General features: G+C 34.8%; 1 protein-coding gene across 10 annotated transcripts in view; it reads right to left on the minus strand.

The window, feature by feature from the left end:
- Positions 1–939: 939 nt before the first annotated feature.
- Positions 940–19,828, minus strand: part of LOC114332935 (transmembrane protein KIAA1109 homolog) — a 168,874-nt gene continuing 149,985 nt past the window's right edge. For all 10 annotated transcript variants that reach the window (XM_028282734.2, XM_028282733.2, XM_028282737.2 and 7 more), the window contains 9 exons: positions 18,804–19,096; positions 17,189–17,393; positions 16,313–16,564; positions 13,884–14,041; positions 9,237–9,932; positions 8,996–9,181; positions 6,210–6,398; positions 3,333–3,463; positions 940–1,637 (listed from right to left, as the gene is read on the minus strand). In XM_028282734.2, coding sequence (XP_028138535.2) covers positions 1,254–1,637; positions 3,333–3,463; positions 6,210–6,398; positions 8,996–9,181; positions 9,237–9,932; positions 13,884–14,041; positions 16,313–16,564; positions 17,189–17,393; positions 18,804–19,096 — 2,494 coding nt within the window. In that variant the 3' untranslated portion in view covers positions 940–1,253. The remainder of the gene's footprint in view (positions 1,638–3,332; positions 3,464–6,209; positions 6,399–8,995; positions 9,182–9,236; positions 9,933–13,883; positions 14,042–16,312; positions 16,565–17,188; positions 17,394–18,803; positions 19,097–19,828) is intronic.

Raw genomic sequence — 19,828 nt, forward strand, 5'->3', positions numbered from 1 at the left:
GTTTGTCTCCTTTTTTATAGATCGGGCATACTATACTTTTCTTCCAGTCGTCGGGTATTTTCTCTTCTTGCCACATGTCTTTAATGAGCGATACAGTTCTGCTGGTATTTCGTCAACTCCCGGAGCTTTATTGTTTTTCTGGGCCTTAGTAGCTTCGAGAACTTCCTCTATAGTTGGAGCTTCTACTCCATTACCTACTTCATTCATACCCATTTCATCTTCTATGTCTACTTGTGTTCCAAGTAGGGTCTGAAAATAATGCTTCCAGGTTTCTGTGACTTTCTGTTGGTCACTGATTATTTGCCCACTTTCATCTTTACATAGACTTGTTTGAGGTTTATACCCACTTCTTATCTTTTTTTAGGTATTCGTAAGCCCCTCTAATTTCGTTGTTTTTGAAATTTTCTTCCATTTTTTCTATTTGTCTATTTTCATAGGCTCTCTTTTTCTTTCTACATATATTGTCTGCTTTCCGTCTTGCGAGTTCAAATAATGTTCGTCTTTCCCCTGTTCTTCTTGTTATGTACATTTTGTGTGCTTCATTTCTTTCCTCTATTGCTTGTCTGCACTCGTCATCAAACCATGCTCCTCTGCTCTCCTTTTTCTTGTTTCTCAGGGTGGACGCTGCTGCTGCCAGTACTGCTGTTTTGATATTACTCCATTTGCCCTCTATGGAGTGCAGTTCTAGCGTCCTTAACTCATTTGCGACTTCTTGTTCGAACTTCTCTTTACATTCCTGGATCTTCAGTTTTTCCAGGTCCAGTTTGTTTGTACTTTGTTGTCTTTCGTTTCTTTCCCTGTTAACTCTGCATCTAAATTTGGTTTGTAATAAAAGATGGTCTGATTCACAGCATGCTCCTCGTCCACGTCGTGTTCTCACATCGGAGATACTACTAAGGAAATATAGTTCCATAACGGTTTCAATAGAAAGGCATGACCTACTAGATAGATGCTTTATTTATCTATTAATCATAATACATATTTCAGTCAATAAAATAAATACAAAAAACAACCCTATTTTAACAGTAGGTACCATAAGTATGATATAAATAATATATAACTGGAACACAATAGTATACAATAAACTAGTAAATAATAAAGTTACATTTTTTATAAAAATGCCAACATGTCTTCCCTTCATTTTACCATTGATATACTCAACCCCAAAATATCACAAATATATAGCTTGAAGCTAATCTATATTATATAACGATAACTACAGTAAAACTGCCTCTTGACTCTACAAACAATTATCACTTTTTCCCTTCAATTGCAACTTTTTCCTTTTCTTTTTCTTTATTTCCGTCTCCTTTTACTACTTGCACCATCCTCAAGGTTAAGCCAGCTAATATTGCATCCAGCGGATCCATAAAACCTCTTTGCATCCACTTTGGAATCGTAGTTCTTGCGTGGGAAAATCCCAATTTTTGTAGAATGTAATCGATGCCATAAGGTTCTATGTATTTTCCGGCTACACTTAGCAGTCGCACTGTTGGTTCCAGATGCCACGTTTTACAATTGTAGTTACGCCAGTCTTTAGCGAAAATGTCTACATCGATAGAACCTTTCTTTGGTGTTTCACTTAGAGATTTTGGCTTTTCTTGGTCGATGGCGGAACGTCTATCTACACCACCCAGCTAAAAATACAAAAGGCAAATTTAATACATAATATTTAGAATCTAAAATGACAATAAAAAATTACTAAAAGTAGCTAAAAAACACGTCGTTATAAGAATAGTAAGTAGATACAGTCAGATCATCAAAATTACTGAATTTGTACACGTTAAACGAAAAAAAAATGATTGCAAGAAAATACAGTGCAAAAAAGCGCAGAAGTATAAACAAGCCAGAAAAGATAAAGAAGCTATAGATATAAATGAGGTGCTAAATATGTATATCAGAGAAAGCAGCGCAAGACAAAGACCTACGAACACAATATACAATCAAATGAACCTAAAAGGAAAATAACAAAGATATATACGAGAAGAAAAGGATAAACAAGGAAACAGAATACAAAATAAAAAATAGATAATAGAAAGATGGATTCTTAACATTTACTGGCCAAACTGCATATCAAACCAAGAGTTATGAACAAGAACTAACAAGGAACCTATATCTAAGACAATATGCAAAAAAAGGAAATGGAGTTGGATGGGGCACATACTAAGGAGACCTGGTACAGACATATCGAGGCAAGCCCTAGAATACACACACCACATGGAAAGAAAAGACCAGGTAAACCCGTAGAAACGTGGAAAAGAAGTGTCGAGAAAGAAATTAATGCTATGAGGAAAACCTGGGCAGAAATAAAGATCAGTGCAAAGGATAGGGCAGAATGGAGGCAGACAGTTGACGCCCTATGATCCTCATGGAGTGAAGAGGAATAAGTAAGTAATTAATAGAAAGATGGACGGCATACTTCGAAAAAATATATGCTAAATATTAAATAACACAACTTATAAGAAAATGAAGTAGAATCAGCAGAGCTACAAGTGAATATTAGAGAAATTACAATGGAAGAAATTGGAAACACACTAAAACTTCTAAAAAATGGAAAACTGCAGGAATTGACAATATACCCATTGACTTAAAAAAATCGTATAATGAGTAATCAATATAAATGTTACATGAACTTTTGAATACGATATGGGCTGACGAAGAATTACCAAAGAAGTGGAAGGGTGATTGATAATAAAAATACAAAAAAAAAGGAAACCTGAGTAGATGCAATAATTGGTATGCAATAACACTGCTAAGTGCCACATCCAAAGTGTTGACCAAATTCATATTGGAAAGAGTGAAGCCGGAACTAGATAAGAAACTGATAAGTAACGAAGCTGGCTTCCGTGGCAAATGGTTCACAATTGATCACACTGGCATCCTTAGAATTATCTTGAAACAAACACATAAATGGAATAAAGATGTAAGCTTTATTGACTTTAAAAAGGCCTTATGTGTAAAACCCTAAGATTATAAGGGCTAACGCTATAAGTCATAAACTTTATTAAACTTTTCTATGAGGGATATAAAGCCAAACTAAAACACAGCTGAAATAACAGAAGAAATAGCCGTAGGAAGACGAAGTGATTTTTCGTTAAAATCGAGTATCGTAGTTTTTCATTGTTTTTTGATAAACCGGTTCTTGTATATGCTTCTTTCTTCAATGTAGACAGAAATTGTAGACAATTTGTAATTCCCCAATAAGCATCAATCTAGATTTCAAAATATTGGATTCAACCTATCCATATCAAATTTCCCATACATTCACATTAAAAAACTAATACTCATGTCTAACTTACATATTAGGTACTAACGTTAAGAATGCCACTTACCACCCGTTCTTTCTCTTTAACATACGAAGTTATTAAATCGTGCAAAAAGAAAAATGCTTCAGCGTCAACAGTTACAAAAATATGATCTTCAAATTCCGTTATAAAACTGCAGTCGACCATTGGTTTATCACCTAAAAATACAAGAATCGATTACTATTATCATGCCAGTACCTTTTTTCAGAAAATAACTTCTACGCCATTCCAAATTAAACAAAGTTTAGACGTAGGCCAGGGTAATAAGACAAAAATATACCCTGTTCGTGACACTTCAGCAGCCAGGGTACTGAAGCGTTTTTTCGACAAGTAATACCTATAGGAATAAATTGTAACTATTTCCTGCGTAGGATCTGTCGGCCATTTTTATTTAAAAACAATTAACTGTCAAAAAATGGCATTTTTCCCTGTTTTTTCAAATCAATGGAAAACAGTGAAACTTATGATTTTTTTAGTACAAATATCTTTGAGATTATGGAAAAGGCTTTAAAATGACATATTACAAAGTTTGATATACTTATTTACTGTTAATATAATTGCGAAAAAAGTCGGAATTGCAAAAAAAACTATTTTCGCAATAACTATTGTAAAAATTAGTGTACAAATTTGAAATTTTTGTCAAATGAAAGTTCTTTGGTGCTTAATATGTGATAAAAATTTCAAAGCGATTCATTCAATTGTTTAAATTTTATTTAAATTGTTTATCCCAGAGAGCATTTTTTTTTGCAATACCATAAGTCAGAAAAACATGACGTTAAAACCATTCTACAGGTGTCAAATGAAAGAGAATGAGCTATATTTTCAACTTGCTTAAAAAAAAGCGAATAAAAAATGCATTTATTAGTAATAAATAATTATGCAAAAGTATCGTAAATCTTTCCTTATAAACTTTTTGGATAACTTTTTCCAAAAAAAATAACTTTTTTACCCTGTTTTAAGTGCACAACTACCAAGTAATGTTATTTATATCATAATTGATAAAAAATTGTAATAAATATATATAATTTCTTATATAACAAAATAAAAAGTTTATAAGGAAAGATTTACGATACTTTTGCATAATTATTTATTACTAATAAATGCATTTTTTATTCGCTTTTTTTAAACCAAGTTGAAAATATAGCTCATGCTCTTTCATTTGACACCTGTGGAATGGTTCTAACGTCATCTTTTTCTGACTTATGTTATTGCAAAAAAAAATGCTCTCTGGGATAAACAATTTGAATAAAATTTAAACAATTTCATGAATCGCTTTGAAATTTTTATCACATATTGAGCACCAAAGAACCCTTATATGACAAAAATTTCAAAGCTGTACACTAATTTTTACAATTGATATTGCGAAATTATTTTTTTTTGCAATTCCGACCTTTTTTCGCAATTATATTAACAATAAATGAGTATATCAAACTTTGTAATACGTCATTTTAAAGATTTTTCCATAATCTCAAAGATATTTGTACTGAAAACACCATAAGCTTCACTGTTTTCCATTGATTTGAAAAAAAAGGGAAAATGCCATTTTTTGACACTTAATTGTTTATAAATAAAAATGGCCGCCAGATTCTACGCAGCAAATAGTTACAATTTGCTCTTATAGGTATTACCTGTCGAAAAAACGCTTCAGTACCCTGGCTGCTCGAGTGTCAAGGGAAAAACCTTATTACCCTGGACTAACGGTGTTTACATGATTTACCTCCTAATCATACTTCCATTTCATATTCATAAATTCCATAAATTTGAAGCAAAAGTTCTTAGAAGGTTCTGTGTTATTTTGTTTTCATATCTATGTAATACCAATGTATACAGCGAAACTGACTGGTCCTTCAAAACCCCGATCCAGGAGTATCAACAATGTATTAGATCTGGTCTTTTCTCACATTCTGTGGCAGCAGAATACTGCCAAGAGAAAAGATACTTGTTTTTCCAAACATGGAACCCTACTCTGTGTCCGACAGAAGCCAGAAAGCATCTAGCTCCTAAAGAAGATACATACAGTTGAGTCCGGGAATCTTTACCCGTGCGTCATCATTTAAAGCATACGAAATAAGTCGATGATAGGTCGGAAATTGAAATTTACTAAACCCAACAGCAAGTCACTTACTGTCACTTGCTGTTGCGTTTAGTAAATTTCAATTTCCGACTTATCATCGACTTATTTCGCATGCTTTAAATGATGACGCACGGGTAAAGATTCGCGGACTCAACTGTACAAGTATAGCGAAACGTTGAGATAAAATAATAATCTAATATCTAATAGATGGTAGCTGGATGAACTAATGTAGAGCGTAGATATTGTTAGATTTGTAAAGTCACAAAGACTAAACTGGCTTGGTCACCTAGAAAGAATGCCAGATAATCGAGTTATAAAAGTAAACCAGAGATGGAAGCCAGAAGGAAATAGAACAAGAAGAAGGCCCCGTAAAAGATGGATAGACGACGACGTAGAGAGGAATCTTAACACAATGAACATCAGGTAGTGGCGAAGGAAAATATCCGACAGGGCAGAATGGGAGAACATTGTTAAGCAGGCCAAGACTCACAAAGGGTTAGACTCACAAAGAATAGATAAAAAAATAATCTTACGTTCTTTTTCCCACACAGCCAGAAAAAATAGGAATAAAATATAATTTTACATAGGTGTTAGAATCTTCTTGTCCGGGGGGCCGAAATAAATGACTATACATTAGGTTTGTTCCAACTCGATACAAAACCGTTCTTGAATCGTTACGCGCATGCGCAATAACGAATATTTATGCGCAGTACCACATTTTTCGTTACTGTGCATACTCGTAACCGTTCAAGAACGGTTTTTGTGACGGGTTGGAACAAACCTATAGTAAATTTATCTTTTTTTATTGGTTGAAATAAGAGATACATTACCTAAAATATCCGGAATGTCAGCAGTTTGCAAATGTTCAGTTTTAAGATGAAACTGTAAGCTGGGAAGAGCAAAAATAACCTCTCTGGTATGATTGTGATCTGCCAACTTGGGAGAAGAAGTAGCTCCTCTTGCTCGCTCCATCGAACCGTCCATTTTTTCTTTTTCCAACGAAGGAAACCTGTCGACTTCTGTCAACACAAAATAAAAATAACTAAGCTAATTCATGATAAGTATGTTGTATAATATGTTGATTGAAAGTTATATGTATACGCTAATAAAGAGTTGCTTTACCGATTATTCACAAGAAATAAATAATCTTTTCACTACCATATAATTATATAAATTTTTACTTTTGGAGTAACTGTTTTCCGAGGAAGAGAACGATAAAAATACAGTAGAAGTAATGGAACCTGTACAAGAAGAAATAACATTTGTAACCAAAGAATTACTTAAGGAGGAAGGAAAAGAATTACATAAAACCAAATAAGAATAGACGATTTCGTTTTGATTCAATTCGAGTCTCTTACCATCCTCTTACACTTGTTTCTAGGTTTACCCGTTATCAGAGGCTTTGCAATAAGATTGAACTGAATCAAAACGCACCGACTGGTTGGAAAATATATTGAAATATTCTACCAACGTATGCCTTTAGCGACCTCTAACCAGGAAAATGAAATGAGTGTCGATAACGATTAAAGTAACCTGTGGACCCGAGGCATATCCATCCCATAGGGCGATGCTAAGAATCTATTCCACTAAAGCATCAGCAGTTTACCCATATAAACCCCTATAATTATGAACTCTGCACCGAGTATAATTACATAAACATTGCTACACTTTGACGAAGGATATGAACAATGAGAACAAATATCGAAAGAATGTATGATAGTTAACCCTAGAAAGATAGTCTGCATAAAATTGACGCATGCATTTTGAAAGTAATGCTCTCTCTTTCTAAATAGCACGAATCCGTCGCTGAGCGTTTCTGACACTTCCAGGCGAGGATCTAGAAATTCATAATAGGGGCGGGGGGCAGACTTACCGCATATATTATATTGTCCAGATTTAGCCATACGACTCTTACTCAAAGGCACATCAAAGAAACATGAAACGTAAATTACGTTTCATGGAAATAAAACACTGCTAAACAAATATACGTCCGGCCATTTATGAAACTCTTCGAAAATAAAAATGTGTCATGAGCATGAATCACACTCGTTTCATTGGTACGCGGACTTTGAGATTTGTTTAGCAGTGTTTTATTTTCATGAAACATGTTTTACGTTTCATGTTTCTTTGGTGTGCGGCTTGCCTAAGGATAAAATTTGTCGTGATTGTTGTGTATATTTAGTGTTCATGGCCCCGTTGACCCTCCCCTAGATCGGCGGCTGGACATTTCCCTAGGAGCTTCCAGGTAACGTAGCTGTTGCTAAGGTAAGTGTCACCCATTTTGAAATATAATGACAAAACTATGCATGATTACCTTTTACGTGACTTAAGATTTTGATTTATATAATAATTACATTATTTTTATGTAACTGTATGTTTCTATTATATATAATACATGCTTATTATTTATTTTATAATACAAAATGTCATTATTATAGTAAAAAATATTGTTCCCAAATTTTGTGAATTTATAATAGAAGTTTAGTTCTTGATTTTTTTTTAATAAATACATAAATATAATATAAATAAAATATTTTTATTATTTATTATTTGTATATGTGTGTAACTATATAATAACGTACAGTTTATTATAATTATTAATGTATAAACCTCGAAATATTGGCATGCGTCAATTTTACGCATGATTATCGTTTATGTACATCACAATATGATTATCTTTCTAGGATTAATATTCCGACCTTCTAAGAACCAACTGACAAAAGAATTCGGACCCAGTGTACGAGTTTGCCGACTTATAGAAGGCATAAACAGAGCAAAATGATAAATTCTGTACATACATATTATTAAAATAAAATGATATTGATCTAATCGCCATATAAGAAACACACAGAAAATGAAGTCCTGGATAAAATAATGGGTAAAGAAAATATAGTAAGATTTATTAAATCCATTAGAATAAAAATATACGGGCATATAAGCCAAGCCGCACAACAAAGAAACATGAAACGAAAAACATGAAACATGAAACGAAAAACATGTTTCATGAAAAGAAAACACCGCTAAAAAAATCTCACAGTCCGCCTACTAATGAAACGAGTGTGATTCATGCTCATGACACATTTTTATTTTCGGAGAGTCTCATAAATGGCCGGATATATATTTGTTTAGCAGTGTTTTATTTCCATGAAACGTAATTTACGTTTCATGTTTCTTTGATGTGCGGCCGGGCTAAAAGAAGACGTGAGATGCGATGCTAGGAGGTACCACTAAGCGGATTCCTAGTTATGGAAGAGAAAAACGGAAAAACCTCGAACTAAATGGAAGGACCCAAGAAAGAATGAGCGAATTAAGAATAAAAATTGGAGGAAAGCAATAGCAGATAGAAAAAAATGGAGAAGTGTAGAATATCTGGTGAAAAAAAAACAACTATTGTGAAGAGAAAAGAAAATATGGACAAATTCATCTTGTGCAATTTGATATGAGTTTTAGCTTATTAGAACAGCCTTACCGTCCAAAGAAATGTAATAGTATATAAATAAAATATATAAATGCTGTTTTTATATAATATACCACAATAAAGTGCTAAATACAAATCAAACCTAATCTGTTAGAATCGTGAAAAGGATAACCTATACCTATAGAACGGCTATCTTACCATCTATTTGACTGTTGGAAAACGTATAATGGAACCATTCTTGTAAACTTTTAAACTGGGGAGGAAATATGACAGTTCTTGAAACTTTGCACACTGTAGCCATTGACAAATGTGTTTTATATGTGCTTAAGCCCAAACTGCACGTCAATGTTTGCACCACATGCACATCTTGCTTAGGGATCTCATCTAAAATTGAAATTATATTAGTTTATTCAAAACAATATTAGGAGTGATTATATACCTGGAGATACATTTGCAGGAATCTCTTGGCTCTCTGTATTGAAATTGATACAAGGCTCTTTCAAACTGAACAAAGCCCACGACTTGCTTTTGAAATTAATTCCATGGAAGCAAGCCAACGAAATGTTATTTCCTTGTAACTCCATTGTACCACCGAGAACAGTGCCAAATGAAGGCAAAGGAAGAGGCATAGTTTTCAATTGAAGTCCTGCTACGTGTGCCAAGACTTTCTGCCAATGCCTGTGGTGTCTGGCATCCGTAGTTGGAGCTGCAGGAAGTTGGGGAGGTACTGACGATTCTCGATTTTTTTGTGGAGTTACTCTCGAAGGTCTTCCGGATCCAGCAAAACTACTAAATGCTCTTTTGCTGCTGTTAAACTGCTGGGAAAAGAATTCTTCTAGTTTGTTAAACATTTTGAGCAGATCGGCAGTTGTAGATTTGGAAATAATCATTTGCAGTTGATCCCAACCAAGTACTCCGTGCATGAAGATGTTTGCGGGTCTTCTGGTGGGCATGAAAGAATCTCTTGACGTGTTAACCTTGTTCAATTTCCATTCGTCTCTTAGATTGACATTTAAATCACTAACTCTGCACATTAGCACCGACGTTGCCATATAATCTAGCCTTAACTCAAGAGCGTGTAGCCGTAAGCATACTTTGTGATCTGGTTCTACATTCGCTTCTTCTCTGATGTAAACTGAAAATAAATAATAATAATAATAAAAAATATATTGGGAGTTTTAAGTTTAGGTTAATAAGCTGCAAAATTGTCATCATCTGTGGCATATTCTGTAGCCTATTATGATATAGTGTTTGAATATTAAATTGTTTTGCATATTCTGCTTGTCTATAAAAATATAATCTTACATCTTGTATTATTGTTTTGCTAGCTTTTCTTACTATTACATCAATAGGTAGACAAATTAAATGAAACAAGTTAGGTTAGGGTATGTTTCTTTAAATTTACGTTAATAGAAATCTTCCAATATTATTTCTACGCGTATATAATAAAATATGTCTAGTGGCTGTAATTCCAGTGTACTCAGCTAAACGATTCTAAAAAGTAATAGACCTACGATTTAAATATTTCGTGTTGGTATCATGTGACGTTGGTATCATTTCTACCAAGAAGTAAAAAAATCCCGAGGAACGGCAAAGAGTAAAACAAGTTACTGTAGAGGTATGGTTTGTTCAACAGTAAATGGTTTGAGTTCAATTAGTGCGGTCGTAAATATTATTAAATTTATCTGACCTGGCCCATTGGTAAGACCCACCCGGAGCGATAAGCCACCGAGGTAGACAGAGTTGGTCTTTTGCAATTAACACTGACTAGACGGTACTCCCATAATAAAGCCTAAAATAAATTGTACCTGAAACCGGGCCTTTTATACTATTATCGGTTAATCCGGGCTGTTTATAGTGGTAACTAATTGAACTTAACCATTTACTGTTTAACATACCATAAAGACGGTGTGCTTTTAGGAGAAACTACAGAAAAATTGAACAGATGGGCGGAGTATTTTGAAGAACTATTAAATGCAAATAAACAAGCAGAACCCCAGGAAATAAAACAACATCAACAGGATAACACAGAACAAAAACGGGAAGAGACCAACACTACAAGAAGCAAAAAATAACAAAGGCGCAGGAGAAAGCGGAATCCCGGCAGAAATTTTTAAAGCAGGAGGAGAAAAGCTGCAAGAAAAAAATTTCCGACTAATATTAACAGTCTGGCAAAAACAGGAAATGCCGCAACAATGGAACAATGCACTCATCTGTCCAATCTACAAAAAAGGTGATGAAACAAATTGCGTAAATTATGGAGGAATATCGCTATTAGAAGTGGCCTATAAAATACTTACAAAAGGCATCCGAAATAAATTACAAAAGGAGGTAAACAAGATCATTGGAGAATATCAAGGAGGTTTTAGACCAGGAAGATCAACAACAGATCAAATATGTTTATTCAAACTAATACAGAACAACAGCTACGAACAAAATTTGGGATTACACATGTTGTTCATTGACTTTAAACAGGCTTACGACTCAGTAGACCGATATATGCTATATGAAGTAATGAGATCCTTAGGTATTTCAGAAAAGCTGGTTAAATTAGTGAGAATGACGCTCAACAATACAAAAAACAGAATACCAATGGAAGGAAATTTTTCAAATGAAAATTACTAAATTCTCGGGAAGAACTGCGTTGAGAATTTAAAACTCGACGTTTCGGCAACCTTTTTGGAGCCATTATCAAGAGGGGTATGGATCCGTTCGAGTTCTGGGTCTCAATCTGCCTACTCCCCTCACTCGTGACGTACCAATAGTGTCTTGTTCTCTAGGAGAACGGTCAAGCGGCACTGAGGTCTCAATCTGCCTACTCCTCAGTGTCGAGTGACGATCTGTCTTCGCTACTACTATCATTGTTTGATTTGCGTGTATAGATATAATGCTATGTGGAAATGCGATCAATGATTGTCCCCGTTTAGGATTTTGTCCTCTTCAGGGTTTGTAGTGAATGTATAGTGTTGGCAGCAAAAGCAAACAGTCCGAAAAACACACTGGGGCAAGCGCCGTGTCCTGGTGTTTTTGGATCCTGGGTTATGCCGGACGGTGGTGTCCAGAAGGCTAAGAAGTCAACAGAGAAGAAAGTTTGATGGATTGTTGTTGGTTCCATAGACATTTACGTGTACTGTCCGTGCTTTGCTCTCGACCAGTCTCCCTAGAAACCATTGTACAACGACAGGCGAACCTGCGTCCCTCGTCGGCGGTCAGGAGGTGGCTTTGAGCGCGGCGTGGACAGTGTGCGTTCGAGTGGAGAAAATAGTTGCGGCTATTTTCTTGGGACGAACAGGTATAATTGTGCAATGAAGTTGGGAAACCGCAAAAAACCAACTTCTCCCTGTTCGGGGTAGGGAAGAGGAGATGTTAAAGGTGGGTACGGTAGGCTAACGGGGTAGCCTCGAGGATGTTTTCGTACTCCACCGGGAGTTCGTCAACGCATGTTTGCATTAGAGCGGACGGTAAATGAATCTTTTTGCGTTTGGGCTTTCGGTGGAGTACGTGGCCGGAAGATGAACAGGAACATTTGAGAGATTCTTGTGTGTCGGAGGGGGGACCGTTGATTACTTTGATTGTGAAGTTCCTGTTCAGAGAGTTTATTCTCTCGGTGATTTTGGGGATGTTCGAGATGTTATGGATTTCGTTTGAGGGATATCGCCAGTGCTCATAGTTACATCTACGCAAGATTCTACGTTCAGCGCCCAACAACCACTCTTGTTTTGCTCTAGCGCAAAGAGAGTAGAGGCAAGATTTGTACTCCATGACGGGTCGAATAAAGGTCTTGTAAGTGTGAATGAGAGTCTTCTTGTGTGTCTTGCCAATTCGTCCAGAGAGAGAGTTGAGAAGTCTGGCCCTGTTCCTTACCCTATCTAAAGTTGCCTTTAGATCTGCGTTCCAGTTAAGAGTCCTGGTGAACAGAACTCCTAAATAGTTCGCAGTCGGACTAACAACAAGCCTTTCTCCCAACAGTCTCAGAGGATATTGGTCGTCTTCATTAATTATGATTCTATGTGACACAGAAGGGGCGCGAAACACAATTGTTGTTGTTTTGTTCGCGTTCAGCGTGACTCTCCACTTACAACACCATTCGCCGACACCGTCCAACAGAGCCTGGGCTCTTCTGAAGAGGAGTCTTGGGTTGTATCGAGAGGTTGTTGTGAGCAGAGCCGTGTCGTCTGCATAGAGAAACAGCCGAGTGCCTGGGATATTTTGGTTAGTGATATCGCTGTTGTAGATGATGTACAACAGCGGTGCTAGGACTGAACCCTGGGGGACTCCAGCTTGTGGAGTGAAGGGGGTGGACTTTTGATCACTTATTTTCACTCTGACAGTTCGGTTGTGGAGGTATGAGTGTACAATTTTGGTAAATTGCAATGGTAGCCCGATGTCCAGAAGTTTCCGAACAAGTCCGTCATGCCAGACCTGATCGAAAGCCTTCTGCACATCCAGGAATGTGGCTATGGCGAATGAACCATCGTTGATGGTTTGACCTGTCTTCGTCTGTGTAGCTCCTTTTATACTCTCAGTACGCGCGGGAGAGACCTGAGTGGGATCGATTGGCGCGGGGAGTCGCTGAAGTAACGGTCGCCATGTTGCCGGCAGTCTTTTAGCGTCATCACGTGTGTTTAGGCTGTCAGGGCGTTTTTCAATTTCGATGGCTTCACGGATAATTCTCGATTTTAAGGAGCGGACAGGGGCGATGGTTTTTGCTTTCTCGAAATCTATTTTGTGACCTGTCTGAATATGATGTTGAGCTAGGGCTGAAGTAGTGTCGGAATGTTTTACAGATATGGAATGTTCGTAAATACGGTTTTGGATTCGTCGGTTTGTCTGTCCTATGTATATCCGTGGGCAACTGGAACAAGGTATCTCGTAGACACCATGATCTCGAAGACTACTAGACGGCTGCTAGACCGACACTGAGAAATACAGCGAGGGGAAACTGGTGGGTTAACAGAGAGGGAGAGTTGATGTGTAAGGCAGTGTTGCCAGATTTCTCCCAGAATGTCGCACTCTTTCTCAGCGGCATAGAGAAACCTTATTTTACCAATGACACTAGTATTTATATAATAAAAAGTATACTTACTATAGGTATTTATTCGAGATATCTCAATGTTTCCACCAACTATACCACCTTTAGCATCTAATCCAGAACCTCCCAAACCTAACGCAATGTACAAGTTCTTATGCCCCGTCGAGCCTATACTCAATCTGCCATCACTTCTAAATTCTCTCGTTAACCAACTACAAAAAAATAGTAGATATTTTATCAACATTTAAAGATAACAATAAAATCCACATTAATTACAAAAAAAATATTTAAAAATCTTTTATAAAAGTTATATTTTATTTTAAAAAAACCCTCAAAGGGTCACATCTAAATCACAGAACGTTTTCAATCTACATAGATCATCATCAGTGCTGATACCTAAAAAAAGTATAATTATTTTAATGAATACAAATGTTAAGATTGAAAGTTGACAGAGGTAAAAAGCAAAATTTGGTTATACAGGCAAATCACATGCTGATAACCACCAAAAATACATGGGTAAAACCATTTAAATATCAAAACAAGCTGAAAATGCGAGCATTATCATAACGAAAACTTTGTTTATTTAGGTATTTAAATTCATAATATGGAAAATTTCTATTATGAAAAGTTGTTTAGTATTAAATGCTATGTTTTAATATGCAATTATATCCTAATTTAAATATTGTGAACTATGTATAAAGGTACTCTACTCTCGAGCGAAATTCATATTTTTTGACATTCCTCAAATAATACCTCATCTTAGGTTTTAGACCATGCAGATCTTTTTATGAAGAATAACTTTTCTTCATAAAATTAATAATAAAAGAGTTATGAATGAAAATGATATTGGTATCCGTAATTTGAGAAAAATTTTCAAATATTTTTTTTATCTTTAGACGGATGTACAAGTAATTGCAAATTAGAACATAGTTTTTAACTCCAAACAACTTTTTATAATAACACTTTTCAATATTATGAAAAATAAAGATACTTTTATTTTGATCGAACTTCATATTTTTTGACATACCTCGTATAATATAGATTTGATATCTAATAAAAATAAATAAATACAAAATAAACAGTTTTCCTTGAAAATAGTGAACTGTAATTTAACATACAGTCCGTATAATTTACTTACCGTTGCACGTCATTATCTACGTTAGAGATCTAAGTTGACATTGTTGCCCAATTACAAAAAATTCTTGAATTCATTTTAAATCGAATGCATCACATAATTTTTGCGGAAGTGGATTATATAGCAAAACAAATTAATATTCAATGTAAATAAATAAAAACTTTAGAAATAGAAAACAAGAATTAAGTTATAATCTTACGTTAAAGTAAATAATAAAAACAGTAAATATAATAAAACAAATACTTATAGGAAAGAATATAAACAAATATGTTTACAAAAATGTTACCAATTTATGCCAAAATATCACCTTCGTTCGATTACAGTTACAGTGTATTCCGAACAAATGTGCTTCATAAAAACGCTTTATAATCCATTTATCCAAATTAAATGAAACATATTATTGTGTATTTCTTTAAGTTAACATTAATAGAAATCTTTAAATATTATTTCTACGCGTATATAATAAAATATGTCTAGTGGCTGTAATGCCAATGTACTCGGCAAACTGATTCTAAAAACGAACACACCTACCGCCTAAATATTTCGTGTTGAAATCATGTGACGTCACGGGCTATGACGCGGATGACGTGCAACGGTAAGTAAATTAGATGAAGTATAAATAAATAAAATTTGTTTATCTGACATTTCAATTTTATGTTAACGTTTAGTTGCGTCAAACGAAAACAAAGTAGAGTTGAAGTTTCTATGTCGGAAGAAAATGACAATTTAAAGGAGGCTTGTGACGTCACAATGACGACTTTGAGATCGGATATCTCGAAGATGGTTAGAGATAGCGAAATGCCGTTTCCATTTTTTTAATTCAGAAGACAAGACTACATAGGAATCCATCGCTAGGTGGCCTCTAGATATTTCAGGAGCGGCAACGCAATAACACACACACTTTTATGAATTTATAAACGAAAAGTTTTCGTTGAAAAATATGTTAAGAGTTACATTGGTATATGCAATTGATGGATAAAAATCCGTATGTATATGACCTTTGGCATCTTATGACTGCCTACGTGCCTTGTGGGGACTGGAAAAATCTATACGGATTTTTATCCATCACTTGGATTCTTTAATAATAATGTAATAACATGTTATGTTAACATTTAAAGGGTTTTTACCCATGTATTTTTGGTAGCTCAGCATGTGATTTGCTTGTACGTATAACCAAATTTTGATTTTTACCTTGGTCAACTTTTAATTTTAACATTTATATTCACTAAAATGGTTATACTTATTTTAGGTATCAGCACTGATGACGATCTATGTAGGTCGAAAACGTTCTGTGGTTTAGATGTGGCCCTTTGAGGGCTATTTTAAATAAATATATTCAATAACTTACGAAACATTTCCCATGACGTTTCCCATATTCATGTGAACATTTAATTTCTTAAAATTGACAGCAAATAGTACCAGAGTCTCCCAAGCTGAAGAATTTTTATGCTCCAATACGTTAGGAGTATCAGATGGATACGAATCTGAACTCAAAGTTTTTCCTGTGTCCTTCAGTTTATGGTGCGCATGATCAGAATCCAAACCCATCTTGTGGCGATCACTGGTGTTGAGATGTGGCGATTTGTCGGTTTTGCTGGACCTTCAAAAGATATATAAGTATTATAAATAATTTAACTAATTTTCCCTTTATTTAAAAGGACACCTCACACATCTTATAGAAAATATAATGTCATTCAACTGAAATAAAATTTACATGAATACATTGGTCTCGAAATTACAATTATTTCATATTATTGCGCTAACTCTGAATTTTGAATGATGACGGCGTAAATTGATATAAATAAATCTAAAATCAAATGGGAATTAAAATGAGAAAGAAAAAAGATTTTCGGAATCGCCAGATTCCGAAATTCCGAAATAATCGCCATTAAGACAGAGGCTTATAGATAATAAGGTATAATTTGGCCAGGCGTACAAAAGTATATAGTTCCCCTAATCCGCTCCTTTCACGCTGGGTAAACTCTGTTCAATAGCCGCTAGACTAATAGTATTTATGAACGACAGTTTTATGGACTTCAAAAATGTGATTTCGATACACTTTAATTAGAATTTACGCCTTTATTAATTAAAATTCAGAGTTGGCACAATGATATGAAATGATTGTAATTTCAAGACCAATCTATTCATGTAAATTTTATTGAATTTGAGTGACATTATATTTTCCATAAGATGTGTGCGGTGTCCTTTTTTAGTGTTTTACTACCTCTCTTGTCCTCGTGATAAATTCGGAGAAGCGTTGTGTGACGAAAAAGAATCATCCTCTTCGTTGAAAGGTGTTGACAAACTTAAGTCTCCTAAAAACATTCGGCGCACTATGGACCGTCGGTACCACGCTTTTGGAAATGCTAAAATTTCTGTAAGTCTCCTCATGTCATATTTGAAAGATGCTGAGCCGATATCAATAATAGCTAAAAAAGATAAATAATTATTATACATATATTATTATACGCCTCTCAAATCTGGGTGGTACCGAAGAAATGAAACAGTTTAATATGGACACTTTTAGGCGAAAATTACCATATTAGATTGATACGGCTAAAACACTGCGATGGGGAAGGCAACGGGAAAGGCAATATTATCCTCTATAGTAAAGACATCATGGCATCGATTGGTAAAACGAATATTACAGATCATGGACTGCGCAACTAAAGATCTGCAAGCAATACACAATTAAACGACAGGTCTTCCCAAGTCGCTAGCCAGCGAAATCCCTGTGAACAAAATATCACCAGCATAAGATGAAAATGAAAAGTTCTTTAGCCCCCTACAGAAGAGCTACATGGAATGTAATAACTTTAGATGAAGTTGGTAAGCTGAGAAATTTACATGCTGATATGAAAAAAGAAAATATTACTATAATTGGGGTGAATGAAACAAGATTGTCAAATACAAGGCATAATTAGAATAAAAAATTATATGTAGATATTATTTGCACAGTAAACAAAAACAAAGAAAAATACTTCTGACAAGTAATAATGCCTAGCTTCTCACTGTACAATAAACACGGCCATGATGAAAAGTTATATTCCAATAAAATCCACAAGGAAAAGAAAATGTTTTCCTGTAGTTGGCTGTATACCATCAATCACAAAATTGGAAAAAAATCCTTTGTAAAAGGTATAAAATTTTATTAAAATCCCTTAGAAGGGCTACATCACAACAAAACGTTTTCGATTTTTATAAAAAATCATCATCAGTGTTCGATAAACTGGGTGCTAGCTGAGCCACAAAAGAAAAATATCTGGGTAAAAACCCTTTACATATCATATAGATGCCTTAAAAGTGCATAATTCAATAAAAAGCCCTGTGATGGTCACATGGCAACCAGGATAATGCCCTAAGGTAATGTATACAGATTTCCCAACACGTGGGATTCAAATTGAGTTGATTACATTTCAATGACTTAATGGCAACTCTTGTTCTAGCCCTTCTAAGGGATTTTAATAAAATTTTATACCTTTTACAAAGGATTTTTTTCCAATTTTATATTCTAATGATTTGGCAATACTCTGACGTCCGATATCTTGAAAGAGTAAGCGTGTTTTTGTAGTAAAAAGGGTATATCCATCAAACTTGGAGTACGACAAGGTTGTATTTTGTCACCTAGTTTTTTAATCTATATTCTTAATAAATTTTTAGGGATGCTTTAGAAAACTTTAGAAGAGGAGGAGGACTCTCCTTTTGAAGAGAAATCCAAAACTTTAAGACCTGGACAATAATTCGTCATTCTCGCTATATTTTGATATTGGGATGGAAAACTTTTTCATTGTAATGAGTTGTTTTATACATAGTAGATATAAATATTTGTAAAAGCTTACTTGAAAATCTGATAACAGCTCTACTTTGATCTACTCCTTTCCCTTTTGTCGGTTCTTGCTTGAAATTTAACATTCTCGATCGTGATAAATGAAATTTGACAAACTCAACGTTTACCGACAATGAATCTTTTCTTTCGCTATCAGACAATGGTGACCATTGAGCTTCTTTAATTGCTGACTTTTTACCACCATATGGATGAAATACGTATACGGAAAAATCGGACAAGCAGCTAGTTACACTTAAACCTCCTACAGCAGTGGCGGCTGTATTGGGTGCACCGTCGCCAAATTCGCTGAAATGAAAAAATATAAAAACACTCATTAATGTTAATAGCTAACATAATAAGATTCTATTACAAAAATAATAGTCAATAAAAAACTTCATCACTATGAACTGGAAGGTGTAGTTTGAAGTATTATCATGCCTAGAAGGTTGATCGCAAAAAATACAGTTTACAATCCAATTCTTCTTCAATAAACCCCATCTCCGCGATGCTTTCTTGTTTAAAAATTAATTTGTACCGACAAAAACACTTGAATTTGTGAAGTTTTTCCAATATTTGAAGAGCTGTCGAAAAAAAAAAGTGAAAATAGGATTTCAAAAGTATTTTTAACATTCCCTTTATTAGCAATCAAAATTAATCAAATTTTAAAAGTTAATATGCTAGCTTGGGAGAAAGTTGAGTCTCTTGACGACATGAAGAATGGGGAATAATTTTATGCGCACATGTAAAAAAATTCCTCGCCAAAATATTTTTGATACCTTCCAAAGAGTTCAGTACTCTCACAAATCTTTTTTCCAGGTCTTCACCAGACTCTGCCACGTTCGTCTAGAGATTTTAGACTTACTCTGGTTTCATCTGTGAGCAAAATTTCCTTCCAGTCATGGATAGTCAAATATGCCTGATTACTGGCGAACCATAAACTGCTTGATCTACGATCTATTGACAAGTTAAAACAATTTGACATTTTAAATAGGTGTAAGTTGATTGCTTAGATCTTTACACGTATTTTCCATTTCTTAA

This window comes from Diabrotica virgifera, chromosome 2 (assembly GCF_917563875.1).
Source record: "Diabrotica virgifera virgifera chromosome 2, PGI_DIABVI_V3a".
Classification (NCBI taxonomy): Eukaryota; Metazoa; Arthropoda; class Insecta; order Coleoptera; family Chrysomelidae; genus Diabrotica; species Diabrotica virgifera.